Source organism: Papio anubis, chromosome 11 (assembly GCF_008728515.1).
Source record: "Papio anubis isolate 15944 chromosome 11, Panubis1.0, whole genome shotgun sequence".
Classification (NCBI taxonomy): domain Eukaryota; kingdom Metazoa; phylum Chordata; class Mammalia; order Primates; family Cercopithecidae; genus Papio; species Papio anubis.
Window position 1 is genome coordinate 15,914,179 of NC_044986.1, and position 23,420 is coordinate 15,937,598.

The 23,420-nt window shown below is 36.1% G+C and overlaps 1 protein-coding gene across 2 annotated transcripts in view; it reads left to right on the forward strand.

Moving 5' to 3' along the window:
* Positions 1-23,420, forward strand: part of PDZD8 (PDZ domain containing 8) — a 106,910-nt gene that overhangs the window by 48,116 nt on the left and 35,374 nt on the right. For both annotated transcript variants that reach the window (XM_003904308.5, XM_021943730.2), the window contains one exon: positions 11,582-11,684. In XM_003904308.5, coding sequence (XP_003904357.1) covers positions 11,582-11,684 — 103 coding nt within the window. The remainder of the gene's footprint in view (positions 1-11,581; positions 11,685-23,420) is intronic.

Genomic DNA, 23,420 nt, shown 5'->3' on the forward strand with positions numbered 1-23,420 from the left:
TGTTTGTATTTGTGCTTACTGGAAGGTTTCGGCATACCTTTGCCTTTAAAAGAATACTTTGAACTTGCTAAGAAATTTCACAGAGGTAATAGCTGTTTCAGGAGATAGAGGGCAATTTAGAGGAGATAAAAGGCAATTTCTTTGGCTTTTTTGTTTAGTAGTACTGACTTCCCTTTGGAAGTAGTAATAGTAGACATTTATTTATACTCATTTCTTATTTAACACATGTTGATTGTTTATATTTATGCAAAATATTTATTAGCCAGTGATTGTTACTACTTGCTTCTGGTCATTATATAATTTGAATGGAAAGCCTATCTTTGTTTAAGATTGAACTGTAAGAAATGTGAAATGAAAATTGACCCTTTTGTTTAAATGTAGAGATTATAGTTCATCTTAAGCTAAAGCAAATGTCTTCTATATTCACCTAACTGGCTGGTACTCACGTTTCCAGTGGAAACTCCTTTCTGGCATTTCTTCAGAAATTTCCATATTTTTCAAATATCAGGAGGAGATATCAGTCAAGGCCTGGTGCTGTGGCCCACCCTATAATCCCAACACTTTGGGAGGCTGAGGAGGGAGGATTATATTTAATTATAGATCTAATTGGCTTTTATTCATGATTCATGAATTAAGATAGCTTCTGTTCTGCAAATAGAATGAAAACTCCCACTGGGCAATGGCAAAACTGTGGGTTTGGTAGGGTAGAAACAAGGAAACAGAACAATAGAAAAAAAAAAGAACTGATTGGTTAACATATGTTACTTTTTGGTAAAGAGAGTTTGACGCAACATAGTGAGACCTTCTCTCTACAAAAACATAGAAAAAAAAATTAGCTGGGCATGGTGGCTTGTGCCTGTAGTCCCAGTTATTCCAGAAGCTGAGGTGAGAGGATTGCTTAATTCTGGGAAGTCAAGGTGGCAGTGAGCCATGATCGCACTGCTGCGCTCTAGCCTGGGCAACAGAGCAAGACCCTGTGTCCAAAAAAAAAATGATCTTAAAAAATCAGGAAAATGCAGGGGAGGAGGGAATATTGTAATTCTTCTGAGAATTAAAGCTTGACAGTCAACATAGAAACACTGCTGGTTGAAGGAATCCATTGATGTCAGGTCAAAAGCAGGCACAGGAAGCACTGACATAGGGAATTAGGTCCCAGAAACCAAATCTGGAACTTGTAGGAGAGAAACAATCACATTCTGAACAGTTAATCTTGAGTATAACTTTGGTAATGGGAGTCATTCTTGCAAATAAAATAATTAAGTTTGTGCACATATTATACTTTATATTAATCCTAAGAAATAATCCTTTTTTTTTATTCCCAAGAAATAAGTTTTGAAGCAAAACAAATCCTTAAATTGGCAGATTTGACAGATGCTTCTCTGTAGTGAAGCTAACCTTTGTAGGAGACACTCTAATTTTATTAGAGTGATGATAATGTTTGTTGGTGTTTTCCAGTATTTGAATATCCACTTAAAGCTACAGCTCTTTATATATACTTCAACAGAAGAAATGTAAAGAGAAGATGTGAATGTTGCATAATTCTGTGACGGAATAAAAAAGTAATCTAAAAATCAGAATTAGTAAAAGCCATATCCATTTCAAAGGTAAAACCAAATTCAGAAAAATTGGACAAAATATTTTCATGGAAAAAAGTAAACATACGTGAAGCAACGTGTACCTTGATGCCTGTCAAAAGACAATTATAAACATTTACTTATAGATCGAATTGGCTTTTATTCATGATTCATCCATCAGGACAGCCTCTGTTCTGCAAATAGAATGAAAACTTCCACTGGACAATGGCAGAAAGAATAGTAGGTTTGGTAAGGTGGAAACAAGGAAACAGAACAATAGAAAAAAAACCTGATTGGTTAACATAAGTTACTTCTTAGTAAAGGTTAAAGCACAGGGGACTGACTTACGCTAACTCAGGTAGACTGGAATCACCTATTTTCAGGAAAAACTAATCTGTTTTTGGAATCTATTTGCTTGTATGACATTTAGCATTAAAATGACTCTATTTTGGTTTGGTCTGTTTTGTTAGGGCTTAATGCAGGAGCTTAGTCCAAAACACTGGCCTCCCATAATTTTTGTTTAACAATTCCCCTCATTTGGTCACACTCTCACCTAGGTGAGATCCTTTAGTACCCCTAGGTGAGAGTGTGACCAAAACTTAGGGCATTAGTGCTACTTGCAGTTTCTATCATTCTGCATTGCCAGTTTCAACATGCCATTCATAGATTACAGTGTCCTCATGGTCACTCATTTCTTTGAGTTTTTGTTGTTCCAGCCAAGAGAGACCATTTGATGTTTGACCGATGGCTGCATATAAATATTCAAAGCATTTGAGAGAATACAGTGCATAGGGAGACTACTACTATCAGAAGGATAGTATGCAGAGTTTGGAGTATGTTCCCTAACCAAGGTCCCCATGAACCAAACCAGTCAAATCAGATGGATCAAAGAATGAGCTATATTAGAAGTCTACCCATTTTAACCAAGTTGCCTTTTGTTAATTTTTTGTACCTCAGTCTTTATAATACCAGATGTATATTTCTGTGTGTAACAAGAAGTGTCTGCAACTGCACAGATTCCTCCTTGTTCAGTTAGTAGGTAGAAATTCTATTATCCAGCTTTCTATGACTGTGCTAATTTAAAACAAGGAGTGAGAACAAGTGGTTCTAGAAGTCTAACTCTATGCAAGGGACCGCTAGTTCAATTTGAACAAGCAGTTGTATTAGAGATGTTGCTAAAGATAACCACTAGGTATATTAATGGATCTCTTAGGTCATGTAAAGATTTGAGTTTGACATAACAGATCCATCTCTTCATCAAGTTACCCACAGAAGCTATTTGATTGTGGAATTTTGATTACAGCATTATCCTGCACCAAGCAAAAGAAGAAAGCTTAAGCAAGGCATTAAGAGAGGTAAGAGTCTCATGATAAGGAGGCTTGTTCCAAAGTCTTAGGAAAAGCTGTCCACAGCACAGAACTATCAACTTCTTGTCCTGGTTCACTTTTGTAATGTCTCTGGTTATGGCATAGGGTGATTTGCTGAACTGTGTGTGGCCCACACATTAGGTATGAAACTTGTCTCTTGAAATTTATATTGATTTGTCTAGCTTCACCGTATAGGGATTAAAGAACAGAGCAGTTATTATTCTTAGTTGGAGAGTTGTATGGAGCCAGATATTGGAGGTTTATTAGTCTGTTCTCATGCTGCTATGAAGAAATACCCAAGACTGGGTAATTTATAAAGAAAAGAGGTTTAATTGACTCACAGTTCTGCATGGCTAGGGAGGCCTCAGGATACTTACAATCATGGCGGAAGGGGAAGAAGAAGCAGGCACCTTCTTCACAAGGTGGCAGGAGTGAGATTGAGTGCGAGCAGGGGAAATGCCAGACACTTATAAAACCATCACATCTCATGAGTCTCACTCATTGTCACAAGAACAGCATGAAGGAAACCATCCCCACGATCCAATTACCTTCACCTGGTCCCACCCTTGACACATAGGGATTATAGGAATTACAGTTCAAGGTGAGATTTGGGTGGGGAGACAGAGCCAAACCATATCAGGAGGAAACTAGAAGAATCCAGGATCTAGTTCAGTCTATAGGAAGATAATAAAAACTTACAAATGAACTGAGCTACAATCTAACAGATAAAGTGTGGCTTTTTTTTCATAGTTTTGGCTGGGCATGGTGGCTCACACCTGTAATCTCAGCACTTTGGGAGGCTGAGACGGGCAGATCGCTTGAGGCCAGGAGTTTGAGACCAGCCTGGCCAATATGGTGGAACCCCATCTCTACTAAAAATACAAAAGTTAGCCAGACATGGTGGCATGTGCCTGTAATCCCGGCTACTTGGGAGGCTCAGGCACAAGAATTGCTTGAACCCAGGAGGTGGAGGTTCTAGTGAGCTGAGATTGCACCACTGCACTCCAGCTTAGGTGACAGAGCTAGACTCTGTCTCAAAAAAAAAAGTTTGCTTTTCTGGAACTTTTTATAGGTAATTTCAAATAAGACTTACAAGACTCTGAAGGCTGTGAAGCCAAACCCAGGACTCACCATTAAATGTCACCTATAGTACTTAATAGATTATGGTGTCTCCTTGAGGTCCCAAAAATATCCTGAGTTTCCTGGGCCTGTCAGGAAGCGACATTCTTCATTCCCCCTATAAGACCACCAGCTGAGCTGTTGTATTCAAGGTACCAGACCAGTTTTTCCATGGTGGCAGTTGGGGAGAGGGGTGACAGAGGTGTTAATTGTGCCATAAAGTCAACTTTAATTCCTTGGAGTTGTCTGGTCATATCTGAAAATATGAAATTCCAGTCAAAGCTTGGTACCATTGCCAACTGTGTCCTTTTACAAGGAGAACAGATTCTTAAGAAACATATGTAAATGATTATATTGCCATAAAATTAAGAATACTCACTAATAGTTTCCAAAATCTGGAGGGATCAAATGGGATGAAAAAGTAAAGGTTTCAAATTTTGCTCACAAAAGCGAACTTTACCACACTGCTATAAGCTATAGATTAAAAGAAAAAAAGTTTCTTTAAATCTGGAAAACAAAACACTGAAGAATCAGCAATATTTAAAATTAAAAAATCATTTAAAAAATTCTCATCAGTTTATTCAGTTCCGTGTAATTTATTCTTATTCTGCCAGATCTTGGTAGCAGTTTCATGAAGCCATCAGTTTCTTCATTAGAGTTTTATAAATTCTTATCCAGGCCAATGGTATGATCTTAAAGTTATCAGAAACTTGTATTCCAGAGTACTTGTAATGAATCTTGACGAATAAGCAATTTTGGACTGTAACTGACTGCACATGCTTTAGGGAAGAACCAAAACCGTTGTCTGTGGATGATCGAGAGTTAGAATGGCCATGGCTAAAAATCTGATGAGAATTCATTATAATCAGCAATTGACAAATTTGGTTATTGCTATAGCATTGTAACATTTAACATAATCAAAAATTATGACTGATAACTATTAGATTTCTAGTAATCTCATACAAATTTTGGAATACTCGTATCAATAACATACCCGTTAACATAATATAAAGAAGGTTTAGTATCACTTATTATTTGACAATGCTTCCCATATAATTTCATCACATAAGCCTAATTAGTTATCTCTCTTTCTCAAGGTGAGAAACACAGTCTTTGGGTTTTCAGGGGCCCAACTAGGAAATTCCAAAATTAAATTAAGGTCAAAGAGGCTTAATTTAGAATTTGATTTTGGTAAGTTTGTCAAAAATATCAAAATGTTTTAAACCTTAACTAAATATGATCTTGTTATGTATTTAATCGAGAAAGATTTTAAAGACAAGTACGGGTTATACAGTTGTCAACAAAAACTTAACTCTTTTAATATTGAGAAGACTCAAGTAAATAAATACCTAGTAAAAGATAACATGAAGCACTAACAATTATCTTGATAAAACACAAAATCTTTGTTTGCTAGGCAATTATTTAAAAAGCAAAGAAAAATCTTTCACTATTTCCTATTAAGAACAGATCAGTCCTCCAAGAAAATTCTATAACTTTTCTTACCAAAAACACATATTGCTTGTTTCTTGCAGATTCTACAGCTTTCAAAATTTTTCATTTGACAATTTCCACATGGTTTTTTTTCCCCCTGTAAACTATCAGTCTTTCAGTTACCTGTTCCATTTCCCTAAGCAGTTGTTAACCTGGCAACCCTAAATTTGCACTTCCAAGGGATGATTCTTAGGTAAAACATTATAGAAATTTTTTTATCTCAGAGGCATGGAGAAAGAATGCAGATTTTTATAAGAATGAGCTTAGAGCATGTTGCCTGTTATCAGAGGTCGATTTGTCAGATGAACTACATTTTAAATCTGAGTATCTCCAAGTCTCATCTGGATGAACAAAGTATATATCTGCCAAAACTGAATTTGTTTCATTTTCCTCTAATTTTTTCTTGAGATTTCTCTCTAGAGAGTGGTGCTGAACTCTAGCCCTACCCTGACAGGCTTTTCAAAATAGACACTCTCTAGGAGAACCTAGACTGATTCAGGTGTGTCAGGTAGATGAGATGTAGATGGTGAATTATAGTAATGCACTATAGAATTTTACAAGGAAGTACACAGATGAACCTAGGAGAAAATTCAGAAGCTTGTTCTTAGGGACTTCCCTAGAAATTTTTTTGGGCAACCCTTTTTATACTGTCTTGGTTGTTTGCACAAGTGGCAGTGTTTCTTTGGAAACTGCGACAGTAGGGTTCCTTTATTGTAGAAGCACCCTACGGACAGGCCCAAAGGTCATTCTGGGTTGTTGGTTGCTCCTGTAATTGGAAGGCCGTAATTTGGAAGTCATTTGTTTCTTATTTTGCTCTAAGGTCCTCTTGAAATGTTCTGCTGTGATTACTAGTTTAGCTCAGTCCTGTAGCCTCTCGTCTTTTTTTTTTTTTTTTTTTTGAGATGGAATCTTGCTCACGCGGGGCTATCTTGGCTCACTGCAACCTCAGCCTCCCGCATTCAAGCAGTTCTCCTGTCTCAGCCTCCTGAGTAGCTTAGATTACAGGTGTGCGCCACCACATCCGGCTAATTTTTGTATTTTTAGTAGAGACAGGGTTTCACCACGTTGGCCAGGCTGGTCTCAAACTCCTGGGCTCAAGTGATCCACCCGTCTTGGCCTCCCAAAGTGCTGGGATTACAGGTGAGAGCTACTGCTCCCAGCCTGTCTTTTGTCTTTTTTATGAGCCTGCATCAAGTTGGGGGAAGCTGGAATGCCTTACCAAAAGGGCTTCCAAGTGAATTTTCAAGTCAGTAACAGCTTCATATTTCTTTAGCATGCAGGTCTGGACGATAGACCACATAGTGCAAATGGGGAAACACTTTAGGAATGGCTTTCAGAAAGTCATTTGCAGTTTTGGGGGCTCTGCCTTGCCCGTAAGTAGATCCAGGTAGGGCTTGTTGGGCCACTGATACCATTCTCAGGAGAATACTGTTCTGCCTCTTACATTCATTTTTGTGCTTCCTCAGGTCCCTTTTAACAAAGTGTATTAGTTGGTAGAGGTCAGTAATAACAGGTCATAGGTTCCAATTAAGACCATGAATTCTTCAGAAAAATTTTGAAGTTCTTCCCTGGATTTAGAAAATTCTCTATGCTTTTGTCCAGGAGGTATAAGTTACTGGGGGATCATTTTGGAATTTTCAGGGGGTTTTATTTTATAAAAAAGCTGTTTAACTGCTTTTTCAGAAAAGAAATGTAGTTCAAACTGTTAGTAGACTTAATATCCATGCAAAGTAGGATAGAGAGGAGCAATAGTAGTCAGGCCAGTCTTACTGTCCTTGGTATATGAGGATTATCTTGCATTTTTAGCTTTTCATTAGCTTTTTGCAGTGAATCTTTTGTAAAAGCTATTTTTGAATCCTGTTGTTTCTTTAAGGCTTCTGAATACCAATTAAAAGGAGAATCCCATTCTCTCTACCAATTAATTGGGAGGCTTGGGATTCAAGTACATTTCTTAGATGAACGGTCTTGTTCTTCTGGAGCGGTCTTCATATGACCATTGTAATTCTGAATTATCTTTAATAAGATTTTGCCACTTCTGTAAGTATATGCAGCTTTCAGGCTTAATACTCATACATGTGAAAGTCGGGTGTAGCCAGAAGACCGAGTACTCAGCTCTTCAGAAATTAAGGATCCTATTTTTACATTGAGTCTTGGGTCTCCCAGAGCCAAGATAAAAACCTAAGAGGGATATGCCAGGAGTTTGAGTCCTGTAATGCTTCTACAGTGTGCTTCATTGCATGGATATTTTCTTCTGGCTGCTGGGCAACTTTATGTTAACTGACCCATTCCCTGACCACGCTTATCTTCTCATGGTAGTCTTATTTTTTAGTGATGGGTTGCTCTAATAGCTCTTACGTGCCTCACCCATGTCCACCAGTCAGGTTATGGCTTTGGCTCTGACATTCCACTGATCAACCTAGCCAATGATTTTCCCATTTCTCTGTGAACCAGACACCTGAGGCCTCTATTACCTGAGTGTACAAGAAAAATGAAGAATATAGAACCAACGTAACTGCAAATTCTGAAAACTAGAGTTCGTGCCCCCTGCAGTAATAACCACTTAGTTCAACCACTGTCAGTTACCTTTAAAACTGCAGCTCTTGCCAGTGACTCCTCAGCTACTGCAAATCCAAAAGTCAAGTGCCTTCTCACAGCACAGATTAACCCCAAACCACAGAGATCAGGGAACTCAGGGCAAAAGAAAGCAAAGCTTGTGAGAAACTTAACAATTTTCAGGGCTTCCTGAGGAAGACAGAGGACCCAAAAGGGGGCTCAGCAGCACCTTTTCCATGTTCCTCAAGAGGTCTCTGGGTCATGGGTCATCAGAAATCTCCTTCATGTCCCTTCATAGGGCCACCAGAACTGTCAAAAGACAAAACTACAACAAATTCAGTTATAAGTCTGTTTGGGCCTCTTATTTGGTTTGTTCTTACTAGGATCTAGTGCAGGAGCTCAGTATAATGGCCTCCCATAATGTTTGTTTAGTGCACCCAACCTGGAGATGATTTTGGAAATACTTATTACAATTGAATGAATCAATAACAATTCAAAACAAAAACTTTTTCTATGATACTTGTCACAAAACAAAAATGAAGAGTTTGAATAGGGCAAATAATGCTTTATATGCTTTAAATTTTTATTGTTAAGAATATTATTAATATATATGGTTATTTTTCACAATTAATTTTTTTGAATTTATTTGGTTTTAAAGTACCCTTTTTATGTTTTCTGTTATCAAATATCTGTATCAAATAAAGAGCAGTTTTACATTTTATTGTTTATAATCTTGTCACAATATATTGACTTATAACCATAATAAACCAATCATTTATTATTACGTCTTTTCCACAGAAAAATGATTCATTATTTATTGTTATGATCATTCATTTTTTCTTTAAATTGTTTTATTGAGATGTAATTAATATACCATGCATTTCACCCATTTAAAGTATACAAGTAACTTTTAAAATATATTTACAGGACTGTATAACCACCGTCAGAGTTTAATTTTAGAATATTTTCATCCCCCTCAAAGAAATTCTTTATCCATTATCAGTAATCCCCATTTTCCTCTAGTACTCCTCCTGCAACCCTAAATAACTTTCTCTCTGTATAAATTTGCCTTTTCAAGATATTTTATATGAATGGAATCATACAATATGCAGTCTTTTGTGACTGGCTTATTTCACTTAGAATTTTTTCAAGGTTCATTCATAGTGTATGTAGCATGTATTAATACTTCCTTTCATTTATTGTAGAATAATACTCATTATATGGATATGACACATTTTATTTCTCCCACTCATCATTTGATGGATATTTGGCTTGTTTCCACTTTTTGGCTATTAAGTATGAATAGTGCTGCTGTGAACATTTGCATGCATGTTGTGTGAATACATGCTTTCATTTCTCTTGCTTACACACCTAGGAGTGAAATTACTGAACTATGTGTTAACTCTGTGTTAATTTTTTAGGTAACTGTCAAATTGTTTTCCAAAGTGACTATATCATTTTACATTCCCATCAATGATGTATGAGGATTCTAATTGCTCCGTATCCTCACCAATACTTGTTATTGTCTCTTTTATTATAGCCAATCTAGTGGATAAAAAGTCATTTTGATTTGCCCTTCTTCAATGGCTAATGATGTTGAGCATCTTTTCATATGCTTGTTGACCATTTGTGCATCTTTGGAGATGTGCCTATTCGAATTTCTTGCCCATTTTAAAATTGCATTATTTGTCTTTTTATTGTTGAGCTGTAAAGAATTCATATGTTTTCTGGATACTAGGCCCTTATCAATGACTGGATTTGCAAACATTTTCTCCCATTCTGTGGGTTGTCTTTTCATTTACTTTAAAAAAATTTTAACTTTGGTGAAGTCCGATTTATCTACTTTTCTTTTGGTACTTATGCTTTTGGTGTTGGATTTAAGAAACCATTGCCTAGTCCAAGGTCAAAAAGATTTGCTTTTATGTTTTCTTCTAAGGATTTTATAGTTTTAGCTTTTATATTCAGGTCTGTGACCCATTTTGAGTTAATTTTTGTTAAATTTTTTATTACTCTTTCTGAAAGCATTTTTAAAGTGCTGTGAAAAATATGGAATAACTTATGATTACAGGGGAGAATTACTGAGAATTTTGCTTTTTCATTCCTGAGTTCTGAAGATTAATACCTGTCAGGAATTGGGTACGCTAGCTGGTGCATTTTTCTCTGCATGATAGTAAAGGCCCTTAGGTAGTTTACTCTTTGAACAGTTGGTGGCAGCAGAGCGTTAATGAATGTAGATTCTCATTTTTTTCCCTAAACTTAGTATTTTATGTTTTAAGAATCCTGTATGTATTTGGACTGCCTTCTTTTTGATAATAGGTTGTTAGGCACTAAGTTTAACGTTCCTTTTAAGAGTATTTAAGAATTGTTTAGAGCTTAGAATTTTAGGGGTTTATTTTTGTTTGTTTTGGTTTGATTTTTCACCATGAGTTTGTTCAGGCTTCTGTTTGTGAGTCTAGTTTGTGGAGTATGGACATGATTTGCTTGAGGTCTTTAACTTGCAGACACAGTTTTTTTAAAATTTCTCTTATGTGTTTTATCCACTTTTTCAGTATTCGCTACTACCTCATGATCTTCATAGGGAGGTATAGTAATAGAGTAACAGTCAACATGTTCGTTAGTGTTAAAGCTGTTCTCAAACTTACTCCTGAAACAAGTTGGCAGATTTACATTCTGATTTTGAGGATAGATAATACAGAAGTTGGACACATGAGTAACCTTTTTTCTTCAGCATTAAAAACTATATTATATAATCTCATGATTGGACCTCATATGTCTTTTTTAGATCCAAATATTAAATAGTAAAATTACATGATGCCAATATTCCTTGACAGTTGTTTTCAAGACAATAATAGAAATAACATTTATTGAGCACTTAGTGTTTGCTAGGCACTGTGCTAAATGCCTCATGTACATTGCCTTTTACTCACAACAGTTCTCAGAGGTAAGTACTATTTTTGCCCAGAGTTTCCAGAGGAGGAGATGGGCTTAGCTTAGAGAAGTTAAATAATTTGCCTGAGGTCACATTAGTAGATGGTGTGTGTGTGTGTGTGTGTGTGTGTGTTTATAAGCAATTATATTGCACTTTTGTGTGTGTGTCTGTTTTACAGAGTTGATGGTATACTAGCATTATTCTGCATCTTGTTTGTTTTTAAATTCAACAGTCTGTTTTGAAGATGTATAGCTCTTGCTGCTACATATAAATATTTGGTCAATTTCTTTACCTAATGAGTAGATAATACTTTGTGTTTGTTTGACTTAGCCACTGAAAAACAGCATATCCTGGAATCTCACCAAATATAGCTTTACTTCATGTTTCCACTAGAGGGTGTATAAAATATTTGACTTAATTTTTTTTCTGTTACTAAAGCTATGATAGTAATGGAGTAATGTACTGTTTCTTGTTGTAATAATCAGAAATAAAAATTTTAATGAACATAACAGGTATGATACTCTCCCTTGTTTTGTTTTATTCTGCAGGTTACTCATTTTTGGATCCTATGACAGAGAGGCAAATGTTCATTGCACACTTGAGTTAAGCAGTAATGTTTGGGAAGAAAAACAGAGGAGTTCTATTAAGACGGTAAAATGGATTCGTAGTGATTTATATCTGTATAAAGTTCTATTTTATAAGCATGCGTTTATTACTATTTCTATATTCCCAGAGTTATTTTTGGTCATGTGCAAATAGCTATTAACAGTTCTTATTTATTTGTCTTGTTACAATACAACTACACTGATAAAGTAAATCACATGAAACTATAGTTAGTATTCATGTTACCTGCATAAGAAACCTAATCTGACTAGCGTTCCTTTCAGAACATTTAGATTGCTTCAATTATAAAATTAGAAGGAACTAATTTTAACTAAACACCTTCAAGTACATGTGAAATCAGAGTATTCATTATTCATTCATTGGACAGATATTTTATGAGCACTTACTTTGTGCTGGGCACTGTTTTAGATTCAAGAGAAACTGTTCAAGACAATAAAAGCCCCTATTCTTGTGATACTAACATGGGATAGATTTGTGGTGTGGGGATTGGAAGAGGGAGGAGGTGACCTACATTTTATAGGGTAAAGATAGAACACAGTAACAAATGGTAAACAGAAAAAGTGAACGAAGCTATTCCCAAAGATTCACAGGTGCTATGAAGAAAATAGGCATATGACAGAGAAATTGTAAGTTACGATAAAGGAGACTCTTTACATCTGTTGATAATAGGACTCTAAAGAGATGACACTGGAGCAGGCTTACCAGAGAAAATAGAGGACACCCAGTTAAATCTAAATTTCAGATAAACAGTGAATAATTATTTTAGTAGAAGCATGTAACCAGTACTACAGGGTTTAACAGTCGAAATCCTGCTAAGTCTTTAATGGATAACTATGTAGTATTTTTATGGATATTCCTTTGACTTTTAAATTGTTTCTGATTTATTTATGTATTAACTGTTGTGAACATCCTTATATAAAAATTAGGCAGTATGAAATTATTTTGGAAGAAAGAGGGTAATTTTGATCAGAATGGAGAAGGAGAGACAAGTAAAACTGGAAAGGTAGGATGGTTGGCCCACAGAGTTTGGATTTATGAAAGCAGTGGGGAGCTGTTGAAGATTTTGAGCATGGTAATGACATGGTCAAAATAGAGGTTTCATGGAAGGTTTCCCCTTTCTTTGGTGGCTGTTCTTGCCCCAACCTTCTTTAAGTTATATCTCAAACAATTTGAAGCAATTCCTCAGAAGAATGAAGGAAGTAGCATTAGAATTTGTTTTGAAATACATAACTACCTGAAGAAGCATTATTGTTTTGTCCAGCTAAATTTTTGCCTTTGAATTGGTCATAACTTGCCATTGCTATTGGCGTTTTCAATATCCTTTATTATATTTGCAAAGATATGAGATTAGACAGTTCTAATATTTTATAGCAAAAGTTGTTAAGACTTTAATCTTGTCATTATTTTAGATCTTAGCATATGTCATAAGTAGTTTTGAGGAAAGAATTCTAGGTTATTAATTATATCTGATGTTGAAAATGTCAGCAACAGTGTCTACAGGCATTAAATTATGAATGTCTGAATTTAATATTCCTAGGGAGGAGAATTATTATGTTCTTTAAGACAATATAAAACATCAGGGAGTAGGATTCGATAATTTGTAATACATTACAAATATGAGTAGAAACTAGAACATCATTAAAAACAATTACACTAAATTATTTGATGAGTTTAGGATGCTATCTTTGTGTAAATACAATCTAGGTTTAAAACAATATTTAATGTTGAAATTTGTTCAGTGAAGTTAGTCACTAATTATAATGAATATGCAGAATAAAAGAAACTTAATTCCTGTCATACTTTTAATGTGCCTTGAGTTTTTAAAGGAGTATAACACTGTAATCTAGGAACATAGCTTCCTCCTTCATCTTCCTTAGCATGGGATTTTTGCCCTCATGGTTGCAAGATGTCTAATGCATCCTTAGGATTTTACCTTTCAAGAAAAAGGGTGTGGTCCAAAGCTGGCCAAAAGCACATGTCAGCCATGTCCTTTTTAAAACTTTCCTGGAAGTTCCTCCCAGGGATTTCTACTTATATCCCATCGGCCAGAAGTGAGTCATATGGCCTCCTCAGCAGCAAGAAAGTACAGTATGAGAAGCCATTTTAATTTTTCTGCCTTTTTAGAAGTAGAAGGCAAGGGAGAAACAGGAGTTACGAATGGCTTTTATGTAGCCAGTCCACAAGAAAACAACTCAAATCTATTTGATGACCTTTTGATTTTTTTTTTTTTTTTTTTTTTTTTTTTAGAGACAGTCTCGCTCTGTCACCCAGGCTAGAGTGCAGTGGCACAATCATGGCTCACTGCAGCCTCCAGCTCCTGGGATCAAGTTATCCTTCCACATCAGCTTCCACCTCCCAAGTAGCTGGGACTGCAGGTGTGCACCACTACACTCATCTATTTATTTTTATTTTTTATTTTTTGGTAAAGACAGGGTCTTTCTGTCTTAGCCAGGCTGATCTTGAACTCCTGTCCTCAAGCAGTCCTCCCACTTTAGCCTCCCAAAGTGCTGGGATTAAAGGGACTAGCTGTCACACCTGGCCATGACTTGTTATTTTTAAGGGAATTTTTAATAAATTGGGATATAGGGGAGAAATTACAAAGAATAATTCAGCAAATAGCCTACGTAAAGCCTATTTTAGAAATACCTTATTAGAAATCCAAGAAAAGTTTGGAGCAAACTCACTCAGACCAGTGCCCTGCTTAGCTCATTCATACAATAAAAGAACTCACAGGATAAATTAGGTACCTTGTGGTTGTGTTTGTTCTTTGAAAATAGTAAAGATTCCTCTTGAGAATCCTATGAGCCAAGATAGCTGAGGTGTAAGTAAATTAGATATTAGGCTTAAACAAAAATTAGGGGATTATCTTACAAGAGATGACAGAGAAAATACTAAAAATTTCTTTACCACACCAGAAAGAGACAATGCAATTTGTGATTTATTTCGGGTCCATTGCAGTATTTAGGTTTGGTGATCATACTTTACTTAACTTTCACCAAGAAAGAAATTTAAGGAGTTTTCAGATTTTAAAAAGTTTCAGGCCATGATATTTTAGTAATAAACTATAAAAACGATCTATAAATATCTGTAGAATGTATAGTGCTTACAAATAAAATTCACAATAAATTAATGTGACATACATTAAAGCACATGTGAATCATCATTATGTGCCTGGTTAGCGCCACAGAACACATAAATGTCACATTAGCACACATTGTTAGAAAGAGAGAGACCCTAAGTTTTACCCTCCCAGAATTGGAGTTTTCTTGCCACTGACCACCCAGTTGCTTTACCCCTAGTTCCAGACACAAAATAGATTATTGTTTTTGTTTTTGAGGCAGAGTCTAGCTCTGTCACCCAGACTGGAGTGCAGTGGTGCAGTCTCAACTCACTGCAACCTCTGCCTCCCGGAGCAATTCTCCTGCCTCAGCCTCCTGAGTAGCTGGGACTACGGGCGTACACCACTGCACCCAGCTAATTGTCGTATCTTTAGTAGAGATGGGGTTTTGCCATGTTGGCCAGGTTGGTCTCGAACTCCTGGTCTCAGGTGATCCACCTGCCTCGGCCCCCCAAAGTGCTTGAATTATGGGCATAAGCCACTGTGCCCAACCTCAGACACAAAATAGATTATTAAGAAAAATTTTGTTCTCTTTCCCTCTCTCTCCCTATTTTAGCTAGTCTGCCTGTGCCTTCTGTATTGTCTCTTCATCATTTATCCACACTGACTTACTTGATTCTTCAAATAGGTTGTTCTATTCCAACTCTATTCTTCCAACTTGGAATGTTTGAGGCCACTGGGAAAAGAGAAGGCACAATGGAAATGGGCTCTGGGACTTCTGAATCTGGCAATTCTGGTGTAGAGGAAAAGGCAGTAGGGGCTAGTACAAACGCCCACCTATTCTTTCATTCTGAATAAAAGCATATAAAGAGTTCTGATTTTTAGAAACAAGCTTTTATGTACATTTTCTGATGCTAACCCTACTCTCCATCTTCCTTCAACCTACCACACTCTGCATTCAGGTACTTGACAGCAGTTGTCTTTCATAAGAGACCAAGTATTTCCTTTTGCAATTAGAGACACGAGGTTGAAAATCCAAACAATATTGGTATATAGATGTGTCACTATCAGAAAGGAAAGATGAATATGAATTTTTTCCTGTTTTGAAATGGAGAGGAAATTATACAAGAAGCTTTTGGGTCTCCTTATTTAGAGTAGATGGGCAGAAAAGAGAATAATCATTTGTTCAGTATAAATAAAAGAGTAGAAATACTTCATACCTTTTGTAGCCCAGTATGCAGGTACCAGAGAGAACTGTGGTTAAAGGCATTAGGAGATGACATGCTACTTCAGATCTACCTAAAAAGCAAGAAGTGATGCATCCCTGAAAAAGCATTCAGCTAACAGTTGGGGAGAATCTGTAAGTGATATATGGGAGTTCTTAATCAGGACAGTGTATTCTTTCTGAGTGTTTCATGGTATTAACTGGCAACCGTTATAAGAAGGGCTTTAGATAGGTCAGCCTTATCTAAAATTGGGAAGCCTGAAGAATTCACCTCCTAGATTTTGGACTTTTTCTTTCTGTTTGACTTGAGTGGTATTTTTTCTTCTCTTTAGAAAAGAAAGCTATTGTTTTCTCATCAAAGCCTAATCTGATAAGGTAAATCATGATATCAAGCTCCCATCAATTTTTAAACATACCCATACAATTAAAGAGATATTTGAGGAGATGATACCTATTTTCTAAGACCTGCCAAGGTAAGAAACAAGATATGCAAGCAAAATATCTAACATATGTAGCACTTTAGAATCTATGAAATAGTTTTCCCATATATAAAGAGCTAAAGTCTTCTGACTATTAGATCTCTACTTGTTTGATTAAATCCCACTACCTCCAACAAAAACTGGACTGTGAATGGTATTCAAGAAATTAGTGATGATAATGGAATCATTTTAGAATAGAGTTAAGAAGAGATCTGAAAGTATGGGGAGATGGGATTTGAATACAAGGGCCTTCAAAATACGATCAGCCATGTTCACTTGCGTAAGATTAAGCCTGATTCAGAGACAGTGTGGCTTATTATAGAGCCCAGTGAGTCTTTGTTTACTTCCAGAGTAATGATTAGGGCAGTTGAATACAGGAAAGACTTAGTGTAAAGGAAAAGTAATCAGCTGGGAGAGAAAACAGTATTTAGGGAAATCATTCCTATCTAATATGAAGATGCTAAAGGAGCATATAGAAGAAATGAAAACAGTAAATGCATTTTCAACTTTCAGAAAGCTTTTGATGAAGATCCATACCAAAGTTTCCCAACATCTAATTCCTAGGAGAATATTTTGTCACAATTAGATCTGGCTTAAAGATGTGAGAAACAGGGTAAGGATGATCAGGTATAAGTGTCCTGAATGATTGAGTCCGAGACTTTGATCAATTTTCATAAATGATTTAAAACAGCATTAATAGAAATACAGTATGTGGCTCTTACGTAATTGTAGATTTTCTAGTGGACACGTAAAAAACAAGCAGGTGAAATTAATTTTAGTAATGTTTTATTTGACCCATATATCCCAAATCTGGTCATTTTGACATATAATCAACATAAAAATCAATGAGATATTTTACTTTATTTCCTTACACAAAGTCTTTGAAATCTGGTATATATTTTATAATTATAGCATAGGTTAAATTTCAGCTACATTCCAAGTGCTAAGAAGTTGCATATGACTAGTGGGTACCATATTGGACAGCACAGATCTAGAAGAAGGAATGTACAGTATAATCTTCAGATTTACACATGGCACTAAGCTAAGAAGTGCCAAGTTAAGAGGTGGAATATGAAAGAAGAGCTCTCAGGACAAGTATGTAAGAAAGAAATCCAAACTCTACTTTAAAATATGAGATCTAGGATTCTTAAAAGAAGTAGTCAGTATGTCACTGTGCTTCCAAAACAAGAAATTTGACTTTTCATGAGCAATGTCACAAAATGAAATCTTTTTATATACTTATTTTAAAACTGAAATTCTCTGGGAATAAATTATTTGTGCATTTATGGTTGCTATAATACAAGGAATTTAAAACAGAACTGGATAGGGCAAGAACAAATAATTAAAATTAATATGGAAATGAGACAGCCATATAAGGATAAATGGATGGGAAAAAAAATTAGTGTTCTTCAGCCGAAAAGACAAAGGTGGGTAAATGTCTAATAGAAGCATATAAATACAAAAAGTAAACAATAAGGATAATCAGCAACTTTACTGGAACTAAATCTGTGGAGCAATGAAGATAAATCTCATGTTCCTGATGATAGTCAGATGATTCATGCTAAAATAATATTTAAAAGGTCTTCGATAATCCAGCATGCTAAACACTTGCTGGTAGACTTCACAGAGCGCAAACATATGCTGTATTGTATTTATGCTATGTATCCTGCACCTAGTAGAATTTCTGGCTTGTTGCAGTTTAGTGAATGCCCTGGGAGGAAAAGGGGAAGATGAACTTTTGAGATACAAATCTGATTTTATCAGTTGCCTGCCTCAGTGGTTTCTGATTGCATATTGTAGGATGACAAATTCCAGCCCTCACAGGCCTGGTCCCTAATCTATTTCTCTAGCCCTCCGTTCTCCCCTGCCATTCTCCAGTTTAACCACACTGGCCATCTTTCACTCCTCCATACTTGCCATACTCTCTGTCCTCTACACGGCCATGGTACATGTGCACCCTTCCCCCAACTTATTTCTCCCCATACAAACCTTGGTTAACCCATACGTCAGATCTGTGCTTGTGTTAGACCTTAGCTTGTTTGCCCTCAGATACATTCTTGGGCCCTTCCCTGCTGTATGCCATGAGAGGGCTGACCTTTGCAGGCTGTATTTCAGCTAGGTTTGACCAATGTAAAGCACCGATGGGAAATGGGAGTGAACTGGGAAAGCCAGAGTTTTCTTCCTCTTCCCCTCTGCATTGGACAATGTGTCTGACAGCCATTCTTTCTACTTCATGGTGCCATGCTTCTGGCAGGACAGGCCCACCATACTTCCGGCTTCTGCTTGATACTGTAGCCTCTGGCCTCTACTAATACCAGCTCTTCCTCCCCACCCCTCTTCCTTCCAGCCAAAGATTGATAGTAATTTCTTAGAACTGTTACTCGTATCTGAGTTTCCTCACTGTCTCCTGTTTGGTACTCAGTTCTTCTGTCACCAAGTAGCCATTCTCTGGTTTAAAGGCCTTCCGTATTAAATACTCAGTTTTCTGTTTTCTTAGAGCCTATTAATAAAACAGTAATCATCATTTCCTCTGGAAACCTTTCCTAACTATCATGAAACTCTTTGGTAATGCTTATCACAGTTGGGATTTTGCATTTATATTTCTATGATAATGTGATCAGTATTGTCTCCACCAATCTTCCGTATCAGCAGGTACCATGATTGTTTTGCTCATAGCACGTGGCATTCAGTGGGTATTCAGTAAATGTTTTTGGTATGACTAAGGCTGGCTGTCTGACCATGAGCCTTCATTCAACCTCAACCCTTCTTCCAGACCTTCAAAGTTTTAGCGTGACTTTTAGTCACACTTCTGTTTCCTTTCCATCTTCAAGACTATTCCTAATGTATGTTTTAACCAAATAAAAATGTTGAGGGTAAAGAACTCCACAAAATGAGAGATTTATTGCTCAATATTAATTTTGTGAAAAGCCTGATTTTTAGAGTGAGGATTTTCGTTTACAGATGTGGTGCTAATAGTATTTTATTTCTGGCGTTACTGAAAACATCAAAAACATTTCTTACTCTGTGTACAGTTTAATGTAGCCTAAATAAAATGTCTAGGTATAATCTAAAATTTTACTTGCTGTACTTCCCTTCAGTTTTGGAGAGTTTTAGAAGTCTTGCTGAATGAAATTGAATGCATCTACAAAGTCCAGCTCTATCATGTATTGTTAAATGTACATACAAAGAGTATAAAAGAGCTTCCTAAAGAACTGTGATCTCAAGTAAGAACATTTGAGACAGACAAACTTACAAATAATGTTAGGCCAGATGTCTCAGAGTTGGCATTTGGTGTGTTTTTTAAGGCCAGATGCCTTGCAGATAGCATTTTGGTGCTCCTATTTAACCATTTGCCATTTACAGTCTTAATCTTATCAAAAGGAAGAGAAAGATTAAAGCAAATAAAGCCTTTTTCAAAATGTCAGTTTTTATGAAAACTCAGGTTTAGTTCAGTTTGATAATACTTGTGAATACAGTAGGGACTCAATGAAATTTTAACCATATATAATGTTCTATAGTTTGGCTTCTTTAAATAAACTAAATGCCTTTGAGCTTTAAAAGTAAATCCTATGGAACATTTCTTCTCTTAAAGTTCATCTTGATTAAAAATAAGGGATGTAGTTCTCTGTCTTAGATTTTCTAAGTATGTTTACTATGATTCTAAGATGCTGGGAAAAGAATAGGAAGTTATGTTAAAATATACAAACATAAACTCTCCATATCAAATCAGTGGAAGGCACTATGAGTATGAGAACAGGAAACTGAATATGAGGTGTTAAGGCCTTATATCATCTTTCCCTTCAAGGAAAATAAGTAGTAGGGAAATAAGATCAACAGTACTATGAGTATCAGTAGTACTGTGAGGTTCCAATGAGAGAGAAGTAACATTCTTTTGGGAAAACAAGAAAAGAATGTATTAAGGCAGTGACATTTGAACCAAACCTCATAGTATATATAGGATTTTGAGATGGCAGAGAGGCCATTTCAAGAAGAGGACATAACAAAATCCCCAGTTAAGAGTGAGACTATTTGAGTATCTTTGAGATAGAGTGAGTTGTTCAAGTTGGCTAAAGAATATGGTAGCATAGGAAGTTATGCAAAACAAGAATAAAAAGAATGGACCACATTATAGAGCACTTTAAATACCACACTAAGAAGTTTGGCCGTTACTCTCCAAGACTCTTGGACCTCTGGAGGCTTTTAGAATGCAAGTGATATCAGAATCTTTCTTCAGGCAGACTTAGAGTTGGATTTGAGTCTCAGCTAGGCCACTTTTTCCAACATGACCTTAGTCAAGAGTCCCCAAACCCATTTCATCCACAAGTACTTTATTCTATAAAATGGGACTAATGCTTCATATGGTTGTATGAGGGTTGAGATTATATATATTAAAATGTCTAGCACAGTATTTAGCACATAGTCGTCAATAATATGTTTATTGAATCTGGCAGCAACGGATAAAATCAAGGATGATTTGATAGGGTAAAGACCTGAAAAAGAAGAGGTGAAGGGTAATGAAAGTCTGAACTAGAAAGGTAGCAATGGAAATGGAAAATAGAGTGTGTGGCTTGGATACCACTGGGAATGGAGGGGGTTTTGGAGTAAGCAAGGAAGCCAGAATGATGAGCTATGAGGAGGGAGAAGGAAAAGGAGAAAGAGGATCTCATTCTGTACAAGCTGTTTGAGGTATAGTGACTATCAAAGGCCAGGCTAGAGATGGAATGTTTTTCGTGTAGATATGTTTTTTGGGTTTTTTTGGTTTTTTTTTTTTTTAATTTTCACTGCTGTTATTTCAACTTCTAGTATTTTAACTAGTAAGTTGAATGCTTTATTTGGGGTTTATGCTATGTTTTTAAGCTCTCTTTTTTAATATATAGGATAAAGAAAAGCAAAGTAGTTTCACAGTATTGTAGTAAGAATCTAAATTTTTTTTTTTTAAGAGCAAGTTAAAAGAGGTAACAGTCATAAAATTTAAACATTATTTTTAGGTTCTGTTTCTCAGAATCCTGCAGTTTACTGTGATTCAAATAAACCTGATTCACACAGTCCATACATTCTCACTAGCTAAAACATCCTTTTCAGGGCACAGTAGCACCTTCCTGTAAAAATCCACTTAGCCAAATAACTGATTTTCTGAGCCATACACGGATGCAGAACTAGGACATAAACACTTTAGGAAAGTATTAGAGAGATGGGAAATACTTTAGGAAAGTATATGAGAGATCTGGCAGTAGCATTCAACTCCCTGTCCACATATATTCAGTCCAGTGGTAGTCAGCAATTACAATGTTTCTGCAATTTTTCTGTGCCAGTCACAGTTTTAAGATTTTACATGCATTAACCTTTTAATCCTCATTTAATAATACCATGATAATAGGCACTATTATTATCTCTGTTTTATATATGAGGAAATTGAGATGCAAAGACAGAAGTAATTTATCCAAATCACCCAGGTTGCTGGCAGTAAAAACAGTCTGCAAACCCAGGCAGTATGATTCCACAGCTGATGTTCTTAACTAGTACTATATCATTTCCACAAATGGTGTCCTATAGGCCTGGGTTCAGATCTAGCTTTTTCCACTCTAGCTCTGTGACTATGAGCAAGGTATTTCATAATCTCTATGGTAGAGGTAATAGTAACTGCCTTATAGGATGTAAGCGTTAAATATATGTAAAACACTTAGTGTAATACCTGGCACTTAATATCTATTATTATTGAACTTGACCTGGTTGACCTCTTTTGTTCCTGTGGTTTTAGTGGATATATTTTGTATGTCCTTATAAGTCCCCTACACACACTCCCTTTTATTTTATTTATTTATTTTTTCTTGTACAAGTTTATAAGACCCTTTTAAATCCTTCCTGTAACAATGTGAGGAGGGCAGGGAGAGTATCCTCCTCAGTCATGAGATCGTGTTGTTGTTGAAGATTGTGTTCTCAAATAATGACTTGAGAATATCAGCAAGTTTATTAAGAGCTGTTATAAGGAGGATGGAGATCAATAGCTGCTGCCCATCTCAACTGAGGATAAAATATGGGCAAACATTTATATTTCATCAGGAATATTTAAGATAAGAGATTAAGAACTTTTTAGGAATAAAGAATATTAATATCATAGCATGGGTGTTAGTGCTTCCAGATATTTGTAATTAATAACAGAAAGTTTTAAAACCTTTAGGAAGTAGTTCATGATACTACACTGTTTGAGATCTCTAGCTTTCACCTGTTTGCATTTTCTTTAAATGTAAAGTTCTATAATGTACTAAATGAAGGTACTTTAAAATGAATAAGCTAAAAGTAAAACTAGGTTAAAATTTTTGTTTTCGCCTTCAAACAGGTAAGTGGAAAGGGGTGGCAACAGCAACACTTAATTTGTATGTCTTGTTAAACCTGTCTTTGTAGTATTTTCATAGGTTATGTATTTCTCAACTTAAATATTGAACATGAGTAGAGTTTAAAGTCAATTTGGGAACAGCTGTGTTTCCCATTTATAAGCATGTTGGTTTACATTGATATTGGATTGTACTAGAGAAATAGGTGGTTATATTTGAAAGTTGTTTATATATAAACAATATACCCTATGCTGGAAGAGATAAGGATGTTTTATTAACCACTGTAAATAAGACTACTTCTGGATAATTCATTGTATTTTTTAAAAGTATTTTTATTTATTTATTTATTTATTTATTTATTTTATTTTTTATTTATTTACTTTTTTTTTGAGACGGAGTCTCGCTCAGTTGCCCGGCTGGAGTGCAGTGGCCGGATCTCAGCTCACTGCAAGCTCCGCCTCCCGGGTTCACGCCATTCTCCTGCCTCAGCCTCCCGAGTAGCTGGGACTACAGGCGCCCGCCACCTCGCCCGGCTAGTTTTTTGTATTTTTTAGTAGAGACGGGGTTTCACCGTTGTCAGCCAGGATGGTCTCGATCTCCTGACCTCGTGATCCGCCCGTCTCAGCCTCCCAAAGTGCTGGGATTACAGGCTTGAGCCACCATGCCCGG